Below are 21,391 nucleotides of genomic sequence, written 5' to 3'. Positions count from 1 at the left end.
CCCACCCACACACACACACACACACACACACACACACACACACACACACACAAAGACAGATAAACATACAGGCCCACATAGACAGACAAACAGACACTATACCAGTACAAATGCATTTTCTCTTCCTCAGCCAGGATGAAGCTTTTTGTACCACTTCTTCTTCTTTGGCTTTTGCATGATCTGGCTCTGAAGATCTATCAGCTGGGACCTCAAGGTGCTCTCAGTCCTCTCCCACTCCTGCTCTTTTTCCTCCTGAGTCAGCTTCAGGCTTTCTGTGGCCTGAAGGAGGTATGCCTTGTCCTCCTTCCACTGGTCAAGATTACTCTCCAGTTGCTGCTCAGTCTTCTTCAAAGCAGAAGGCACCCACTCACAAAGCTCTGCTCGTCAGTCTGAGCCACATGGAAGGCTCTTGTTTTCTCGCTCTCCTCCAGCAAGGAGGTTTCCTCCTGCTGCCACAGGACACGCTCACTCTCCAGCTGATGGTCACACTTCTTCTCAAGAGCAGCCATGAGGTTCTTGTTGTTTTTGTCCTGCATCTCCAGCTGGGCTCTATGAGAAGCCTGGGATCTTTCCAGAATCCCCTTTGCCTCCTCGCCCTGTTTTAGGAGAGCTTCCTCCATCTTGCTCAATTTATCCTTCAGCTCCTGAGCTTGAGCTATCTCAATCTCCAGATGGCTCTCCAACGTCAAGTTGGTGGTCTTACTTACCGCGAGCATCTGTCACTCTTTATGAACCTCCATCTTCTGACTGAAATGATTTTTGATCCTTCCTTAAATGTGTCAGAAAGAACTCTTTACGAAATATGGAAAAGAAAAAAATTAGCGGTACACACAACTATGCGCCAGTTGGGATGTCATTTTTTCTAACTCCAATAACCATGTGCACTCAGCAACTACCTATTATTCAAGATGTGCATTTACCACAATAAAATTTTTTTTGTTTAACTTTTATTATACTGTCTAATACTTTTCATGGATTTGAAAAGCTGTTTAGTCCCCTGCTCATGTTTATCCTGTAAATGTTCAAAGTTGTCGTAAAAGGAAGCAAAATATGAAGCCATCCCAATCCCTCACTGCTGCAACAGTGAGAATTTCCCAATTGTGGGAATAAAGGGCTTTTCACACGGGGAGCCACTCGTTGATCCCGCTCCTTATGTGAAGGACAATTCACAAACATGTCATTTCACTGAATGGCGTGACATATTTTTAGTTTTTAGCTATTTCTATTTCTATTCTTTTTGTGTATGTTATAAGGTTAGATATGTAAATATGCACGAACAGTTTATACATTATCTAATGTTTTACAGTTCTTTTTAATCGTAATTACTGATAAAATAAGACTCATTCTATTAAATCTGTCTTACTATATTTGTAATTATGATAAACTAAAAGGTTAAACAAATGATAGAATAATGTTTTACAGTTTTTCTTCTATTTGCCACACAAGCCACTTACACATGGGGGTTTCCATGTGGCCTCTTCATATGCCACCCTGCCAAGACTTTTTGCCACCCTGTGTCAAATTTTGACAGGGTCAGGGGCCAGGGCCAGGTCTGGCAAGGATGATGCTGGTGTCCAGCGGTTCCTGTAAATCTCTCATCAAGTAGATTGGAAGTTAAAAGTCAAACTCATTTCCAGGGCTGCCAACTCTCACACATTGGCCGTGAGACACACACATTTGACAGGTTTCACAACACAAAGCCCAGATTTCTCATCCCAGTTGATCACATTTCTGAAAGATGAGTTATGTCTAGATCTACCTGTTGAGCCACTTGTGATTGACTAGTTGTGCTTTCAGAGACTGTGAAAGGGTTCAAGAACGCTCCCTGTCTGTGGAAATATCGCAAATTGAGAACATTTCTTCACGAGCCATCTCAGGCGCATTTCCCCTGCTTCATGTATGTGCTTTGAGTATTAAAGACCCGTCCGTTGCTTTGTGTCCACTCTTTTTTGTAAGAGATGTACCATCACCACAGAGATGGGAGGAGTTATCTTTTGAATGTGCACAAAGTAGTAAACATGAGCAGAAATCTGAAGATATTTATTTTTTGGGGCATTTTATATTTGGTAGGACAGCTGAAGATACTAAAGGGGAGAGGGGGGGGAAATGACATGCAGCAAAGGGCCGGAGACAAACCCAGGCCCGCTGCGTCGAGTAATAAACCTCTATAGAGCATTCTGCCCTTTGATTAGTTTTGATTTTAGTAAAGACAAGAACGGCAAAATACAAAATATTAAAAAGTGGCATGTTTGAATTCAAAACGTTAAGAGGGTCGCCTTTTTGGTGGCGTTACATTATAAACACTCTACACTTGCTGAGGCCGATCATTTATGTTCAAATTCTGAGTAGTGCACAAGAGGAAGAGAAGGAGGGAAATGAAGAAGGAGAAGGCAGTAAACTGGAGAGCCAGGCGGGTTAGCGCAGGAGAAGACCACAGAAAGAGATGCAGAAATAAGTGAAAGAGAAGAGGGAAGGGAAGAATTGACTTTGAGGGATGAAGAGGACACTGCGGATTCAAAGAAAGAGACAGAGGTAGAGAACGATCAGGAGGAGGCAGATGGAGAGGCCACTTGTAAGGCCCATTTGTTAAGATAAAATAATAAGAATATATAGTAGTGCAGCAACATAAAATGTGGATATAGTTGATTGTGAAACAATAAATATGATTTTAACTATACATGCAACAGTGTAGCTAATGGTTTACTGAACTATCTGCTTCATGGCTGGTGATAATTTTGCCTATCAGAAATAATCTCTGGCTTTAAGCTGAGGCTTCCCTAGCTGTCTGCTTTATACCACTGTTGCAGTCAAAAGGTATTTGATTGGCTACATATTGTAACATTTAATAATTACTTTGTAGCCACCAAGTTCTGTGAAAGATTAATTGTAAAAAGTTATGTTAAACACTTGTGCATCTGTTCTCTCTTGAATCCACATTATAAATCTGGAGGCTACTGTAAACACATCCATCTCCACTGAGCCATGCAGAAGCCTGATTTGTTATTATAGGAAGTATAGGCTATGTGCTCTTGATGATAGCAACTTTGATATGGTTGCGTTGGGGCAGGGGGGGTTCTTGAGTCTTGTTGCCCAGGGCACATGCAATTGTGTGCCCCTAGATTTTATTATTCAATGAGGCTTATCTGCTAATGTAAGCTACCTACCGTTAACCATCCAGAGAGTACCGTACGTAGGTGAAACCTGATTTAACGCCACTGTTCTTTACAGACAGTTTAACAACAAGACAGTGAGTAAACATTACTAGCTAGGTAGTAGCCCGCTGTAAGGTTGAGGACGGCCTTATATAATATATACTCTATTCCTGGAAAAAGCTTTAAAATGGACCTTGAAAGTGCTTGAATTTGACCTTGGAAAAGGTGGACGCACCCTGTTACCTATACTGTAGGCCAGTAAGCAGTGGGGATTTATATTTGCTAATAATATGTTGGATTCTTGTTAACACTATTTGACACTATACTTTCAAAAATTAACAATAATTAGGCCCCCCTGCACTGACTCTAAGTACCCCCTAGGGGTCCTGGAACCCCCTGTTGAAAATCTCTGGGCTAGATGATCATCTGGGGAACACGGAAATAAACTAAATGAACGAAGTGACCAATCAACATAAAAGGACATCCATAGAGCCACGTCACTAACGTGGCTAAACATTAACTACACATTTAAGAATGTTTGATTGGCTGGGGGAGACCTTCAGCTCACCCAGGAAGAGGGTGCACCCCATGTAGCCCGAGGCCTTTGCAGCGGCCCGGGTTTTGAGTCGGACCTGTGGCCCTTTGCTGCGTGTCACCCCCCCATCTCTCTCCCACCTTTCCTGTCTATCCACTGTCACTGATAAAGGGAAACAATGCCCCAAAAATAATCTTTATTAAAAAGACTATTGAATATACAGCAGCAGGACATTCTGTATTCACACGGCTGAAGTTACAGTCCGAGCATAGAGGGTGCAGTGTTGTGTACATGGATCCAGATCGCTGAGTGACTTGTGTCTCTCGCAGGTGAAGAAGTTAACCAAGTACCTGGATCCTAATGCTCATGGGAAGATCAACTTTAAAAACTTCTGCCACGGAGTGTTTGCCATTAAAGGTAAGAAATGCACAGTAGGTGATGAGTCAGCTCAATACTGCATTTAATCTGCATTTGTTACCTTTTGGATAGAGGCAGACTAGCTGTCTCGGTCTGTTTCCAGTCTTATATTTTAATTGTGTGTGTGTATATATATATATAGTATTTTAAAAGTGAATAAGAAAACTAGTCTCTTAAACTGTCGATATCCAACCTAAGATGTAGCATGCTGTGTAGGGATGCACAAAATCAGGAAAATATTGAACTGCTATTTTTTTAGACTGATGTTGTGATTGCAGTGTGATTCAGGATATTGGGGGAAACTATCATTTTTGTATAATTATTCTTATTTTCATAAAAAAATTAAAAAATGTAAATGATCGTGGTGGGATTTTCGTGAGGATCTATACAAAACATTTTTCCTTTAGTCTATAGGATACAATTTGTAGGCTGGGACATCTCTGAAGCAACATAGAACTTTATTAATAATGGTTTGAAATATATTTAGCCTTTAACAAATATTGTGCCCCCTCCACCACTGCAATATGACGCCCCCCCCCCGCGATTTGGAGGTTTCAGTAGTCCATATTGCAATTTTGATAAATTTGCGATTGATTGTGTAGCCCTAATATGTAATTTCTCTTAAAAATTGATTTCCCCTCCTCTTGTCTTGCCAGGTTGTGAGGAGATACTGAAGATGGCTGTGGGTCCTCGCAGCGTTAGTACCAACCAGTCGTCTGTTACCGACAACGGCTACATTTACCAGGTACAGTCTAATGGCCAAGCTTTGAGCCTATCTAATAACTCTAAGGTGGATATATAGAATAACAGAGTCATTGTCAATTTTCATGAAGTTGGAGGGCATTTAGTTAGAGGTTGGGGGGGGGGGGGGGGGGGGGGGGGGGGGGGGGGGGGGATTACAAGGCACAAGTACTCATGCCTTTTCATCTTTAAGAGTCATGCACGTGCAGAGGGGGGGGGGGGTACAGTTGCTTGAGCACCCACCCCTTTTTTGTCCAGATTTGACGATGATGATGGCCCCCAAGTGGTCTGTAGCTAGATAAAACAACCTAAACCTTCATATGGTGACCAGGGTTATCCTGTGACACATGTTTGCTTCCTGCCAGGCTCGCCAGCCAGTAAGTGGCCTTTTGAAGGGAATGAAAATGCATGCGTGCACATTTGTTTTGTTATAGAGAGCTTTGGTTGCTGCTTTTCTACTTTCGCCCTCTCAACCAGCAGCCCACTTAAAAGAACATTTCACTTCTTTGGGAATTTAGCTTATTAGGTTATTTGTAGTATAGTGTTCATATCCTCACTATTTGCATGGTAGGTTTGTGATCAACACTTTTTGATTTCTTAATAAAGGACATCCTTTTATTTTGAGCAAATAATCGGAAACATGCTGCATACATTTGCAAATCCCTTTCTGATTCAAAGCCTACTAGCCCACTGCTACAGAAATCTGATCAGCTCAGGTTGCAGTTACAGGCTACAATTAAACTGTTTATTGGGTTTGTCATCTTGTTATCTTGTCTATTTTTGTATATCATGATATTGAATTGTGCTAGAGTGCAAAGATGCCACGTAAAGACAGAATATGGAAGCAGAAAAAGAAGTACCTGCAGGAGGCAGCATAAGGCAGTGGATCCCTAAGCAGCTGGGTTATTAGGAGCACCACAGGTTAGAATAGTATTTCACACATGTTCATACATACTTATTATAATAATATATACAGAATTTGGAGCTGAAACAGTTATTTCTATTATGAAATGCAATCACTTGATAATACAAATGTGGTATGAAGGACATTCAGTTGCCTTTTCACACAGTGTCAGAATTACCTTGTCAATTCTTTTAGCGATATATACCAGCTTTTGTTACTGAATTTTAAGGGTACTGCTGAGCAAAAAGTTACTCGTTCTCAGGAGGAGAGAAAAGTGATTCATCAGATGAGGAGATGGAGGAGACAGAGTAGGTGAATGAGGGGCAGAGCAGAGATTCAGACGAGGAGGCAGAGATTGAAGCAGAAAGTGTGCAGGAAGCAGCTTATCCACATGCAGTGAATGAGGGAGATGCAGAGGAGTGTGCAGCTCTCAGAACAGCTAGTAGAACAACACATTTACTGGAACTGCAACACCCAACCAATTCTGTTCATATCCTCAAATACATGAGGCTTGTGCCCTTTTTGAATTTAAGCCTCTGCCCCCCAATTTAAGCCTCTGCCCCTCAAAAGGTCTCTGAACCTATCTTGAGAGTGATAGACTAGGCGCCCCCGATTGTGCATTACACAAGCTTCTCCACCTGTCCCTGCAGCCTGCCTCTGTGTTGTTCCACATTCATTAACTCAGTGTTTATAGTGTTTGTGTGTACTTAATCAGCTCAGCTGGTAGAGCACGCTCCCATATATAGAGACAACTCCTTGACACTGCGGCCGCGTGTTCGACTCCAACCTGTGACCTTTGCTACGTGTCTCCTTTTTCATGTCTTCATCTGTCATATGAAAACAAAGGCTTAAAATGCCCCCCAAAAAATTAACTTTAAAAGTTAGGTCCTAAGGACACATGCAAATAGGATGTAATTCCCATCTTAGCACCACCAACTTCTCCCTGTCTGGTTGTGCAGATGGCACAATGTAAAATAACACAACAGGCCTTGATAGATTCCCACTGGAAGTTGTATGAATGGACTACACCACACAGTAATCCTTTCAGTGTGCACAGTGGGACCCCGTAAAAGCCCTTTTTTGCCAGGAAAGAAAAAATAAAGTATTCTTTTTTTAATCACCGTATGTATTTCTATCATTCCTACCTATTTATAGTTTTTTTATAGTTATTAAAGATGGGTCAAAGGTTTGATCTCTTTTTTGGTTTCTATTTCAAAATGTTGCCATTCAGTATTTACTCATTTTTCATTACCAACATTACATCTATTTCTTTCTTTTTTTTACTGGCATAAAGGAGCTTCCATACAACTCTGATTTGGGCCACATGTTTGGACTTCCTCATAGAAAGCATAAATAATCAAATTATCTATGAAAATGCTATATATCATAAGTTCCTGTGTGTTGCAGTGTATGACTGCCCATTTCCCACTACGGATGAGCCCAATTGAACAGTTGCTAAGCAACAAGAGAGAACTAGAGAGAGAGGGAGAGAGGGAGAGAGAGAGAGAGAGGGAAAGTGAGAGTGAGATAGAGGGTGATAGGGATAGAGGTGTGGCTTTGTCCCAGCTAAACCATCGGTGTGAATGAGTGACTGCAGTGATACATGTGTGTGAGGGATGCTTGAGTTCATCACACTGAGCCTTCAAGCTTCAAGAATACAGTGGATTTTAGTCCAGCCTCCACGATAAAGGATTGCGTAGGTTTCTTTGGACACACTCGCACATCCACACACACACAAACACACATGGCGTGACTGGAGAGGAGACATGTGGCATGCACATTTAATTGGTAGCGTGTGTGTCAGATTGTGGGAGGTTTCTCAAAACATGTAGTCCATTTTCACACAGAAGTAGGATGGTGCTTAACTTAATGTGCTGCTGGTGTTTGTGGAGCCACTTTGGATTAAATATTTTGGGCTAGTATAATCAAATGCATGTGCTGGTGTGTTCATGGTTTTACAGAGGTATAGTCCTGGAAGTGAAACATGTCATTTTGGGGATTGAATTTATTTGAGTAATCCACGTTTCTGTACACTCATGGTCCACCAACACAGGTGTTTTCACTTAGTTTGGCTAATTAACTCTCCTCAAGGCCTGTGTGTGTGCAGACTGTGCTTGATTGACATCTTTCTCACTCTGTTTATGTTGCACCTGTTGGGGTGGGACATCTGCCACTTTTATCATTCCTATTTGAACTTGCAGCTTGTGGTTTGTCTTTGTGGAATTACACAGGTGTTCTGAGTTATTCTGCTGACTAAAAGACGGCTGCTGAGCGGAGGTTGGACGCGCCTGTCGGTACACGATCCATCCCACGCAAGTTCGCCCATGCGCAGATGATAATCGGGATGATGGCGGATTTACGACACTGCAGGATCTGTTCCCTTAGACCGTTAAAAGTCTGTTCCACAGTAGCAGTCTGCCGTTCCACAGGAACGCTAACGTTAGTTTAGCTAACAGCTAATAAGGCTAACCACTGGCTGGGAAAGCATGTAAAGACCCTCAAAACTGAAAATAACAGTTTAAATAATAGAACAGCTGATACGCCAGTTCTACTTTACTTGTGCTCATTTAAAATACAGTTACTCAATACTTGTCTTTATTACTACTGTAAAGTCTTAATTTAGCTGTTGCCTGCTTTTCCCACTGTTTAGTTTGAGTAACGTTATTTTAGACTGAATCTAGAGGTTAGCCAAAATAGCTGTTAACTAAACTAGCGTCCTGTTGGAGGCTAACTGTAGCCCGCTGCTGTGGAACAGATCGTGCAGTGTCGTAAATTCGTTAACTGTCTATGGTAAATCCTTGGTCATCATGATTATCATCGCATGTGCAAGATGGACGGATTGTGTACGGACAGCGCCTGTGAAATCATCACACTGCGATTCTGCACACCGCTTTAGGGAGTAAACGCAACAACACCACTACACAGCGTTGGGATGTTAAGACATAGATGACAGTTGAACTCGAGCAAGCCTTAAAAATAAGGAATGGAATGAAGAAAGTGTCATGTCCACTTGTTTCATGGTGGCGTGGTCGCCACACACTCCTCTTCCTCTCAGACAAATGTCTATAATTGATGAATAAGAGTTACTCAGGAGTCCCTCAGAGACCTGTGTGTGTCTGCGCACAAATCGCCATCACTAACGTGTGTGAGACTGGGTGTGTACCCTGCCTGGGCACCTCAGTTGGGTGAAGCCAGACAGTTCCATGGATAATTGATGACACAGAGATCTGTGTTATGCTACATCCCACTCTGTTTCTGATAAATCAACAAAGCAGACCACCTCCAGGTCAAATGCTAGAAGTCTACTCTAGTATGTATTATCAAAGTGGGTGCAAGTTGAATTTAAATCTATGTAAGACACATTAAATGTCAGATCAAGTTATATGTGGTTTTAAACTGCGCCTATGGAGCTGCTGCTTTAACACACATAACAGAGGTTTAAGATTATATTTTATAATTCTAGTGTCAGAGACAGTGACTGCACTGTGAGGCATTGCTGGATGACTTCACCAACTAACTGATGACTAATCGACAACTGAATTTGTTGGCAGCTTCTTTGGTCAAAGATTTTCGTTGATTAATAATTGCACCCGTAGTGCAGATCTGTTGACATGCTAATGTTTCAATTGTTTGTATGTTTAGAACGGTGAGGCCAAGCTGGGCCCTCCCATTATCATGTGCACACGGTCCTACCCAGAAAGCAGTGTGTATGGTGAGGGTTGTGGTGCCGACGGGGAGTGTGACATGGACAGCAGCGCTGAAAACACTTTGGATCCAACACGCCAAGAAAGGTCAGTCACAGCAATATCTGGGAGTGGACCCTTATTGGGGCTACTTAGGGACAGGGGCAGATCTCAGGGTCTGATCAGGTCTGGTCTGGACTTACTCCTGACCCCTGATAACTAGACTTCCTTTCAAAGCCTGTTTTGAGGATAAAGAGAATATATTTGTACCATATGAAACTAGTCACAATTAAGGCATCCATTGGTGAAAATGTGCCATGCCAGCTTGTTGAAAAGGGGACTAAATGACGCTCCAAAATTTGGCACAGTTGTTGTGAGGGGAAAAACTGGTGTGGTCAAAAGGGTCCTTTGACCTCTCACCTCAAGATATCCAAATGTAAGTAGTTTCTATGGTTATCCACCTATACCCCATGCAGTTTGGGGCAAAAAAAGTTCTAAAGGCTTAGACTCTTGTGGATTCAATGAGCCCAGTTTTATTAATGGGTCAAGATGGTTAGTTCCTATATATATCACCGTATATTTAGTACACCTAAAATCGCATGTGGCTCTAGCCTGGCCCATCCTTTTGAAATGTTTTAGAACTGCCATTTTCCATAAGCGAGTAACAGGATTACAGGAGGTTACTTTAAGTGTGTTATGATTTGACTGTTGTATTTAATTTTTTATTAAACACGTTATTTTTTATTTATTTTTTCAATGAACCACCCTCCTGTACTTTCTGCTGTGCAACCCTAGACACCTGACTGGCTCAGCGTCTGCGTCGGTCATCTCTGGGGAGGAGCAGTTTGAAGATTATGGTGAGGGGGAGGATGTGGATTTTATTCCCAGTAGTCCTTGCCCTGAAGATGACGCCCGGACGAATGGCTTCTCAGACCTGGGATCCTCCCTTCCCTCCAGGTTGGTGGTCGAGCTAGAAGCGCACACCCTGAATCACTTCCATTCATGTCTTGAAGCATATTTTTGTTTTCCTTTTTCTTGACTTGCTCCATACTCCCATTCTGATTCTAAGAAAGTTAAAAATCTTATCACAGCAGAAACGCATATGGCAGTGAGGAAGAGAATAGAGTGTAAAAACACCATTACAGAGTAAGCCAACAGGGGGATGCAGTATGCCTGAAAGACCTTTTTTTTTCATGGAAGACAAGTTGATCTGTCACATTAGAAAAAGCACAAGTGTAGATAATGAATCCTTTCAGCTGTTTCACTTTCAGGGTGCTGGTATTGTTCTTGCAGCCTCACTGTCAGCCTGTCGTGGCTCCCTGGGGCACTTGAATAGAGGGAGCCATTGTTAGTGTTATCAGTAACACCTTTGCTTTTCCTGTTTGAAAGGCCAGAGCAGCACAGTACGGCTGGTTAGATTTCTGTCCCACCTGCTCTGACATCATGCAAACATAAGCAACATTAACTCCACGATATCCACCAACTGCAAATACCTCAAGGCGTGATGGGAAATAACTAGCTCTCCATTGATCTGAGAGCTGATTGGTTTAGATGTTTGACCAACATCATGTTCTAAAAACTTTATAGAGATTTAGGGTTTTTCTCCTATATTACAGATTATTACATATTATATATATGTGTGTGTGTATATATATATTGTAGTTCTCAAAGACTGCAAACAATCGACAAAAGTTCTACTCAGCAATCTGAATATCACTTATTTCAGTTAGATATCACCAAGCAACAATTAGAGGATTTTTAAATGGCATCTGATGTGAGGCCCTGCCAGTGTGACAGATCAATCATAAAAAAACAGTGCACTGTATTCCTGGATTTCCATTATGAGTCATGTTTTGTCAAGTTTAAGAGCAATTGACCCTGCAATTAAGTCTGCAGAGCCAATTAAAATACAGCGGCAGACTAATACGATGGCTGCCTCACATGAATTTTATCTAGATTTTCACGTCAAATAATTGAGTAATTTGAGATTAAACCATAGACACTGCCATTATGATCACAGATGGTATGTATACCATTTTAATAGCCTCTGTCATACAGGAGAACCTCATTGAAGTAACAATGATGGGAGACAAGCTGAATAGAAAAAGATTGGTCTGATAACATTTAGTTGAAGGTGTGTGTGTGTGTGTGTGTGTGTGTGTGTGTGTGTGTGTGTTTTTTGTGTGTGTGTGTGTGTGCGCGCCGCCTGCTCTCGTTCACTTTCCACTGAAACAAGTCTGCAACAACATTACCAGCTTAACCAAGCTCTGTCGATTACATACTACGTGTATTCTTGCAAAATCACTGACATGTATATTAACAATTAAGCAAAATCTAATGAATGGTCATTTATATTTGTAGATGTTAAAGTGGGCTCCGATCTTTACATTTAAACCGCCAAAAGAACACGGAGGCAGCTGTTGTACAACATTAACTGCCCAATAATGAATCATCAACCGCAACCTTTTTTTCAACCATATGAATTTGGCGTTTGGAAATGAATATTTTCTTTTTAAAGTTCCCATGACATGGTGCTCTTTCGATGCTTTTATAGTGGTCCCCTAATGCTATATCAAAAGTCTCTTTCCCAAGTCTTGGCGCAGAATTACAGCCACTAGAGCCAGTCCCACAATGAGCTTCCCTTAGGATGGGCCTTTTCTGAGTCTGTAGCTTTTGAGCAGGAGAGGGGGGGAGGTGGAGGGTGGGGATGTGGCCTTGACCAACTGCCCCTTTGCTCGTTTAAAAGCCACGATGTCTCTCTCTGTATCTCTCTCTCTCTCTCTCTTATGGGTCGGCCAAATTCTCTGGGCAGGCAAATCAGAGAAAGGGGTGGTAACCTTGCCCCTTATGACCTCATAAGGGACAAGATTCCAGATCGGCCCGTTTGAGCTTTCTTTTTTTCAAAGGCAGAGCAGGATACCCAAGACTTGGTTTACACCTATCGCCACTTCTAGCCACTGGGGGACCATAGGCAGGCTGGGGGAACACATATTTAGGTTAAAAAACCTCAGAAAGGAAAAGTTTCATGCCACAGGACCTTTAAAACGTCCCAGAGCCAACAGTGCAACAGATAATTTGCCATAAGCGCTCGCCAAGATAAATCTGTGTTCTCTGGAATACCGCTGACTGGCAGGTTCTGTCTTACTAGGCCCTTTAAAACAAAAACAAACAAAACAAAAAAGGCAAATGGATGCCTCTGAATTTTTGTTGATGGTCCGAGCATCACAAAATGAATTGCAGTGCAAGAAGAAAAAGATATGGTCATGTTGGGGTAACACTTTTGTTGCTGCAGCCAACTGCATTCAATATCGATCCTACTTAAATTTTCTTTTTTTTTTAAATTTAATTTTTTTAAATTTCACTTCTGTCAATGTGTCCTTTGTCTTTGCAGTGCTGGGCAGACTCCTCAGAAGATGCGGCAGCTGTATAACAGTGAGCTGCTGGACATCTACTGTTCTCAGTGCTGCAAGAAAGTGAATCTTCTCAACGACCTGGAGGCTCGCCTTCGAAACCTCAAGGCCAACAGGTAAAACGCACAACACGTGATGACGGGATAATGAACACAAAGGCTGCCCGGGACCTAACAGTGGAGGCTGGCAGGTAGACTCGACATGCTGCCTCAGCATCTCCCTGATTTACTCAAAGCTCAGATACACATAAGCCATCCACCCCAATCCCACCCTTTTATTCATTCTTGGCACCAAGCACTGCACCCACATCAAAGGGTGATCCTGAACTGTTGCTATAGCAACCCTATCCCATTCTGATGGGGTGGCTGGTTGCAAGTCTTTGTGTGTGTATGAGATGCAAAAAAATAACATGGCAGATAAATGAGTGACTGTGGCCATTTTATTAGAATTGAACAACTCAGCTTTCAATGATTTGATATATTTCAATCTTTGCTGCTTGAATTGTGATCAGAGGTAGCAATAACAATAACAGCATAGTAGTTGAAGTAGTAAAATAAGAACAGAACCGCCATGCTTACATGCACATCAAGTGTGTCTTTATGATGAATTATTCTACACTGTTTGTTCTGCACAAACAAGGTATCCCAAGGGACCCTGGCCATAAAATGACCAAAGGCGCTTTTTGGTCAGAGCACAGTGTGATCTGTCTTCGCCACTGGCTTCACTAAAATAGAGCCTGCAGTCTGCTTGTGCGCGCAGTGCAGCAGCTAACTAGCAACTTGCGAGAGATAAAAACAAATGCTCAGTGCAGAGAAGGTAGCTACTGACAGCTGCTGAGGACAGACAGGAAGGGGGACATCTGAAATATGAATCATCATTAATAACATGTTGAATGAAACGCCACACAGTTAGAAGAAATCCGCCCAAATTCTTTTCCTTTTTTAGTTTTCAGGAGCAGCTGGGCTTATTACAGGTTTAAAAATCCTCCATCATATTACCCTGCTATCATATTATTTTAACACAAGTGTTAGCTTTGTCAGCTGTTTATTCTAAACATTAATGTTATGTTCCCATGAGGGTATCCAGGCCAGTGCCAGTTATCAGTTATAAATATACATTTTTCTCTGCTTAAAAAAAAAACAGACGTGTGGCGGGAGAGCGTGTGGTGTCAATGTGTGCGGGTTGTCAGCCCTAGTATGTGTGACTCAGTCTCTCTCTTGTGTTTCAGCCCTAATCGAAAGATTTCCAGTACAGCATTTGGACGGTAAGTGACCTTACCTTCCTACTGAAGACCTTTTTTTTTTTTAATGAAAGTACTGCAGTAAATCTGCATTTGCATAGAAAGAAGGGAAGCGACCAGTTGCTTGTAACAGATCCTAATGATGGGTTCAGATTCAGCAGGGTGATAAGTCTTGAAATGGATGAGCAGTTTGAGAAGCTGGCACGGTCTGTATGCAATTGTAATCATGTAGAATGGGGTAATGGTGTCCTTTGTCTGTGCTGTTGGCGCCTAATGGGTCCTCTCCTCCATACAGTCAGCTGTTCCAGGCCAACCACAGTGTGTTTGGGTCCAGTCAGGGCAGCAGCACAGAGGATCTGTTCACAGACAGCATCGACTCCTGCGACCTCGACATCACAGAGAAAGTACAAACATGCACACACTCAAAAATGCAGGTTGTTTTTGTACAGTTCGGATGAAAATCGGTTAAAATGATTAGCTGTTTGTTTCTCGTTCACCTGCCTGTGCCTGGATGCCTCATTGAATTCCTTGGATGCATGAACTCAACAATTCACTAAAAACAATCCCATCTAATTCAAAGTAATGTGATTGCACCATATAGTTCCTTTTCATTACACTTTGTTAGTTCAATTTGTGCACACCATTGGAGTGAACTGAAGTTAGTGTTATGTTGGTGGAGTGCCTTCTAACATGGTGGATGATCCTGCTGGAGTGTCTCATGAAGGCACTCTCCTGCTAAATGACAGTGCATAGGGAAACTTTACTATTTTATAATTTTAGTATTGTAGGTACAGTTTAGTATTCGGTGCTCCCTGACTGTTTTTAATACTGTTTTTATCCTCAATGAACGTTTTAGCTGTAACTAAGTAAGAAATGTAAACACGCATGTAAAGCTAGGATGGCAATCGGAGAACGCAGGCTCCTGCTATAATGTGCCCTATCTCACAATGTTTATGCAGTGGGAATTTTCCTAGTCGTGTACTCATTATTCTGACACCACATGAATGCAGCACAAACACCCTTTCTCGCAGTGTAAAAGAAAGTGAAAAATAATTTGTGTATCCGCCCAGGGATTTGGATCTGCTCCAAATGTAAAAATATCGTGGGTGCTACCTTGGCCCATGCTACACCCTTGCACCAAGTTTCATGAAATCGGGCCAGTAGTTTTTGCATAATCTTGCTGACAGACAAACCAACAAACAAACTGAAAACATGCCACCAATATGCTGACATACTGCACAATACACACGGGTACGATCATGTTTAAGCCTGCTAAATAAAAGCAGGAGACCAGCAAAAAGCTAACTTAACCTCTTGACCTTTGTGTGCCTGGAATTGCAGTTAGATGATTTTTTGTTAGGAGGAGTTATACTGTTTCTAAAAATAAAAGGGCTCAGGTATTAGGAATGTCTAGGATTCAAAGGAAACAAAACCAGAGGAGCTCATCTCCACCTGAGGTCTATGTGTGTGTTAGGATGTGGAAGGTTAAAGCCTGGTTGTCTTTCTCAGGTCAGTTATCTGGAGAAGAAGGTGACGGAGTTGGAAAGCGACAGTCTAGCCAACGGTGACCTGAAGTCTAAACTCAAACAGGAGAACACACAACTTGTTCACAGGTAGGAAAACACAATCACTGCATCCTCAATTTATTTGTGCTTTTTTTTATGTTGACCTAGGATTAGTCATACACGTCAGACACCGCCTACCAAGAGTCTGGGTCTGTCCGAGGTTTATCCCTAAAAGGAAGTTTTTCTCATCACTGAGGTTTCTGCCTAAAAAAATGTGTTATTTCCTTGCTTCTGTGGCGCTAAATGCTTGCTCTTGGGGGGGGAATGACTGGAATTGTTGTCTTTTTGAAAGTATAGAGTGTGTTCTAGACCTACTCTATCTGTGAAGTGTCCTAATATAACTCTTGTTATAATTTGATACTGTAAATTAAATTGAATTTACTTTTTTGTTTTTTTTAAATAACACGTGATATTCATGTTTTCACATGAGGAATATTTCCAAAAACCGACCACGCTATCCCTACACCATGTGTGCCTGCAGGAGAATTTATAGATTTTTGATGTTTATCATTCAGAGTGTGTCTAATTCTGTTACACAGATGATAAATTCACATGTGCTTTTTTTTTTTTAGACTGAGGGAGCTGTATTACGTTTAAGCGTTTGCTCCGTAGGTCTACATAACCACATCTGGAAATCATTTTTACCTAACCCAATGGCAGCTTTATTGCCACTATGTTAAACTGCATATATTTTATATTATATCTGCATGTAATGTTGTTTTTGTCTGCATCCCAGGGTGCATGAGCTTGAGGAGCAGGTGAAGGATGCAGAGGCAAGGGCAGATCAGAGTCTGGAGGAAGAGACCAAGAGGCATCGGGAGGCTTACAGTAAGCTGGACAGGGACAGAAACGTGGAGATAGACCTGCTCTGTAACAGGTAAGCTCATCAGTAGTCTAAATCCACTACGTTCCACTTCCAGGATAGCTCTGGTGCCGCCGGTTATTCCGTTGGATGTCCATCTTTTTTCAGCCGGATGTCAGTAACCTTCCGCTTTCTTTGTGTTGTCATTTTAAACTCCGGTGGATTTATGAGGACTTTGGTTAACTGCTCCTCAGATCTCTGCAGGGTAGTTCCTTCCGAGGCTATTTTGCACTGGCACCGTGGCTCCATCCGGCACTTAGCATCGCCCATGACAATTGTGATTGGGTTAAAGAAATGCCAATAAACAAGAGAACGTTTATCTCCCATCTTGGAAGGCTGTGCAGACTAGCCAGACCCTCCTCCGCAGCGCCGTGGATGAAGGTCTGCCTAGTGCAGGGGTCGGCAACCTGATCTTTGATCCCTCTGATGCGGCTCAGCTTTAAAAAAAATGAGGCGTCTGTGAGGCTGTCTTGAATTGTTTAAGAGCAAGAGGAATAACCCCCCCCATGTCAGTGGTACAGACGGGGCACCGAGTATGACTGGCGCGCACAACGGCTTTGTGACTCCCGCAGAAGTCGCTGGACAGTAAGTTGCTGTCTTTTCACTGCGTCCTGCACCAAGAAGACCTGTGTGCTCAAACATTTCCTCCGGATTGCACAGAAGTAATGAATGTTGTCATTCAGATTCTGAGCAAATTAGTGGCGAAAGGTTTAAATCCCCGTCAGTTCCGTTCGTTACTGGACGAGCTGGGAACAGCCAGAGTGGCTGGGAAAGCTTCACGTCTCGTGGACATGACAGCGCACCTGAACACCTGAACACAGCTCTTCAGGGTAAATGACCCACAGCCCTGTGAGTCCTTTACCCTTAGGAGCTGTGGAGGTTTTGCCATTTGAGCCGAGTTGACAGTGCTAGCCCTATTTTACTAAACCGCTTTGTTTTTTTCCGGAGTTAAAAATGTTTTGTTGTTGGCAGAAATTATATTTGATTTTCTCTGCAGTCGTTCATTGATTTCATAAATGTACCACAGTATAGTTTGTTTATAAAAAGCACAAAGGCAAAAAAACCCGTTACATAAAGTGTTTTTTCATTTAAAATTTCTAAAGGGTTTTGTGGCTCCCAGTGCTTTCTTTACGGTGTGAAACGGGTCCAAATGGCTCTTTGAGTGGTAAAGGTTGCAGGCCCCTGGGCTAGTGGTAAATAGAGACTTACTCCTCAGCAATACTGTTCAAACAGCTCACTGCTGCCACAGATCACCACAGAGTGAAGATGCATACAATGCTCTGCCTGGCTTCTAAAAGTCTTTCAAGCTAATGCTGTTCCCAATTAAAGATTGTGTCCTAACTTATCTCATTGTAGGATACAGCTGTTGGAGGAAGAGAATGGAGAGATGAAGTTAAATGTGTGCAGACTCAAGTCGCAGACTGAGAAACTGGACCAGGTGAGTGTGATTAACCCAAAGGACTATTCTGTTTTTTTACAACCCAGAGGTTTCACTAAAGGTTTTATTCTCATTTCCTTAATGAGAAAAGGAATGTGAGCAGTGAAAGTATTCTGAAACATCCATCACAGTTAACAGACCGACTTGTTTTAGTAATGTGCTCCTCCCAAATCTCAGCAATAACTTTGGTGACTACAGTGTTATCATCATTAGGGACGAACTGATCTGACCTTTAGTACTGATACCGATACCTGGGACTTGGTGTGGGCTGATACCAATGACCAGTGTTTAATAATAAGCTGTATGCCTCACTGTGTGGAAGGTAAAACAAAATGTAACAAATATATAGACAGAAATTTACTGAATTGTTCTTTATTATTTCAATAATAATTCATATCAGCGTTTCATTTCCGGGATTTTTCAGGTGCGGCTGGAAATTGAGCTGATTATCAGTTACTTTCCGCTTTCTTCGTGTTGGCATTGTAACCTCCGGTGGATTTCTGAGGACTATGGTTAACTGCTCCTCAAATTTCTGCAGGACTAGCAAGACTATCTGTCCAATCGGACACTAAACACCAAGACAAGTTCCTTCCCAAGGCTATTTTGCAGCTGCGCCATGGCCCCGTCTGAAGCTTAGTGCCGCCCAAGATAATTGTGATTAGTTTAAAGAAATGCCAATAAACCAGAGCCCATTTTTCTCCCATCCCGGAATGCTATGTGGATTAGCCAGACCCTCCTCTGCAGTCCTGTGGTTTATTTTAATAGTCTGGCAATGCCAGACTATTAAAATAATAAATCATGCATTAGCAACTTAGTTAAAAAATCTTTGAAAACAAAACAGCAGGAAGTACAACAAAGGAAGCATCACTGAATCCAACATGTTTCAGCTTCTCCCCTCTGGTAGGCGCTACAGAACACGGTTCAGACACAAGAACAGCTTCTTCCCACAGACTGCCACTATGATGAACACTTAACACCAGTCTATAGGTTCATCCCTGTGCAATAAAACTGTCACACCAAGCATGCACCGTTCAGTAAATGATAAACGTTGCGGTTGGCAGTAGCTCAGTCCGTTGGGAATCGGAGGGTCGCAAGTTCAAGTCCCCGTACGGGCCGAATTACGGAGCGTGGACTGGTAGCTGGAGAGATGCCAGTTCATCTCCTGAATACTGCCAAGGTGCCCTTGAGTTGCTTAGGGTGCCTGTTCAGCAATCGCAGCCCAGCCACTGTGAAATCTCTCCATTTGTGCATGTAAAAGGTCCTGAGGATGGGTGTATTTCAGGCCTGTGTGTGTTGTATAATAACAGAGTGAAAATTTAAATTTCCCCACTGGGGATTAATAAATATTAAGTATTCATTATTAATTAAAAGTAATTTTATAGTGTCAAACACATACTTCAAACATATACAAATATCTGTAAAATATACACTGTATATACTGACATACCCACCTACCTCAGATATCAACCTGTTAAGCAACCATCTTAATAAATTCCAGCACCATTTGCACTTTTGCGTTGCCCTATTGGGTTACTCTATTGCCCTATTGTCCTGTTTTCAGTTCTCCATAGAGCTGTGTGTGTGTGTGTGTGTGTTTACATATGTGTATGCATCTACAAAATTCATCTGTACCTAGTAGTCCAAGTTTTAGGTTTACCTTGTTCAGCTTTGTAGTCCTTGTTTTTAGCCGTATGTCTATTTCTTTGAGAGCAACAAAAAACCTGAGTCACATTCCTTGAATGTGTTCACACTTTTGTCCATTTAAGCCGATTATGATCCAAATTGGTCACAACTAAACAGTAATAAAATTCCAGTATTTAATGTATATAGTATATAAACATTGAATTGAATAGGTGGCCCCCATTTTCACTGAAATCCGATCCGGCATATTTGATTCAATTGGTCGAATATATATTATCATTGGATCGGTGCATCCCTAGTTATAACTAATATAAATATTGGCCAAAACTACAAAAATAACGGAGTTATTCTTTTAAGCTTTAAAAGGTGAATTTGCTTTCCATCTCAACTTTGGCTTCCTGCCCTCTTTCCTGTGCAGGAGAAGCAGAGGATGACAGACAAGCTGGAGGACACCGGTCTGAGGCTGAAAGATGAGATGGACCTCTACAGGAAGATAATGGACAAGCTCTGGCAGAACCGCCATGAGTTTCAGAAGGAAAAGCAGGCCATGCAGGAGGTGAGCCTCTCTACATAACAGAAAGGTGACATGGAAAATGTAAAGCAGTTTCATTTATTGGTATCTTTTCTGTGCAGTTGATTGATGACCTCCGCCGGGAGCTGGAGTATCTGCAGATGTTTAAGCTGGAGATGGAGCATCCAGGACAGGGCAAGGGCCTGTCGGAGTACAACGCCAGGGCCAGAGAGATCGAGATGGAACATGAAGTCAAGAGACTGAAACAGGTTTACACACACACTCACCATCACTTGTTCTCCTAAGCTTATATGACTCACCATTCTCATTCATTCTCGAGTTCAGGTTAAGTCCACAACAAGAGTGCTTAACAAACATGGAACATATAGATAATAGATTTGAGATTAAACCTGTTAGAGCCTGATCAATATATTGGAAAGGATAGTATATTTTATATACTCTACTATATTTACTTACTTTATTTATTTAGCACCTTTTCAAATCGAGAGTTTACAGATTTTCTGCATCAGTAAATCTGTGAGTTTAAAGACACACACTGATTAGTTTTGAGACAACCTTTAGATGACGAGAAGATGAAGTTTATATTTTTACATAAAGCAATAGCCTACCTTTGGAGAGAGCCAGGCTAGCTGTTTCCCCCTGGCTCCAGTCTTTGTGCGTGTCACAGCGGTTCATCCAGGCTACTTCATTATATTAATACCCTCTGTTTCGGTACTGCACACAGTCAAAGGTTGGACCCACACTCCCCTCTAAAAGGAACTGTTCTCTTTTTGCTTCCTCAGGAGAACTATAAGCTGCGGGATCAGAACGACGACCTCAACGCTCAAATTCTCAGTCTGAGTTTGTACGAGGCCAAGAACCTGTTTGCCTGTCATACCAAGGCCCAGTGCCTGGCGGCGGAGATCGACAACGCCTCCAGGGATGAGGTTAGTGGGCCGCTGATGGGTGGATGTTGTAGTAGTAGTTACTTTACTTATATAGCATCTTCAAAAACCAAGTTAACAAAGCACTTTTACAGACCGAGCAAGGCAAAAGAGGTCAATAAAGCAACAAACGGCTAAACCGTGGGACCGAAACGTTAGCGAGACGAAGGTAATGCCAATGTTTGTCAGGACTCCTCTTCTGATGCATTTCTCCGTCTCTCTCAGCTGGTCGACGCTTTGAAGGAGCAGGAGGAGATCAACCTGCGTCTGAGGCAGTACATGGACAAAATCATTTTGGCCATTCTCGACCATAACCCCTCGATCCTGGAGATCAAGAGTTAAACGCCC

General features: G+C 42.2%; 1 protein-coding gene across 3 annotated transcripts in view; it reads left to right on the top strand.

The window, feature by feature from the left end:
• Nucleotides 1–21,391, top strand: part of rab11fip4a (RAB11 family interacting protein 4 (class II) a) — a 28,332-nt gene that overhangs the window by 6,728 nt on the left and 213 nt on the right. Inside the window, exons 2-15 of one of the 3 annotated variants that reach the window (XM_034893921.1) lie at nucleotides 4,017–4,104; nucleotides 4,761–4,849; nucleotides 9,392–9,540; nucleotides 10,228–10,389; nucleotides 12,824–12,958; nucleotides 14,071–14,106; nucleotides 14,378–14,486; nucleotides 15,592–15,695; nucleotides 16,384–16,524; nucleotides 17,866–17,947; nucleotides 20,007–20,144; nucleotides 20,222–20,368; nucleotides 20,903–21,046; nucleotides 21,269–21,390. In XM_034893921.1, the coding sequence (XP_034749812.1) occupies nucleotides 4,017–4,104; nucleotides 4,761–4,849; nucleotides 9,392–9,540; nucleotides 10,228–10,389; nucleotides 12,824–12,958; nucleotides 14,071–14,106; nucleotides 14,378–14,486; nucleotides 15,592–15,695; nucleotides 16,384–16,524; nucleotides 17,866–17,947; nucleotides 20,007–20,144; nucleotides 20,222–20,368; nucleotides 20,903–21,046; nucleotides 21,269–21,385 (1,641 nt within the window). In that variant the 3' untranslated portion in view covers nucleotides 21,386–21,390. Of the gene's footprint in view, nucleotides 1–4,016; nucleotides 4,105–4,760; nucleotides 4,850–7,301; nucleotides 7,446–9,391; nucleotides 9,541–10,227; nucleotides 10,390–12,823; nucleotides 12,959–14,070; nucleotides 14,107–14,377; nucleotides 14,487–15,591; nucleotides 15,696–16,383; nucleotides 16,525–17,865; nucleotides 17,948–20,006; nucleotides 20,145–20,221; nucleotides 20,369–20,902; nucleotides 21,047–21,268 lie in introns of those variants that run through there. The other 2 variants (XM_034893920.1, XM_034893922.1) reach the window with 2 other exon arrangements.

The sequence above is a fragment of the Etheostoma cragini genome, chromosome 15 (assembly GCF_013103735.1).
Source record: "Etheostoma cragini isolate CJK2018 chromosome 15, CSU_Ecrag_1.0, whole genome shotgun sequence".
In the NCBI taxonomy this organism is placed as follows: domain Eukaryota; kingdom Metazoa; phylum Chordata; class Actinopteri; order Perciformes; family Percidae; genus Etheostoma; species Etheostoma cragini.
Note: the sequence above shows the minus strand (reverse complement) of the source record. Positions and strands in the feature narration are given on the sequence as shown.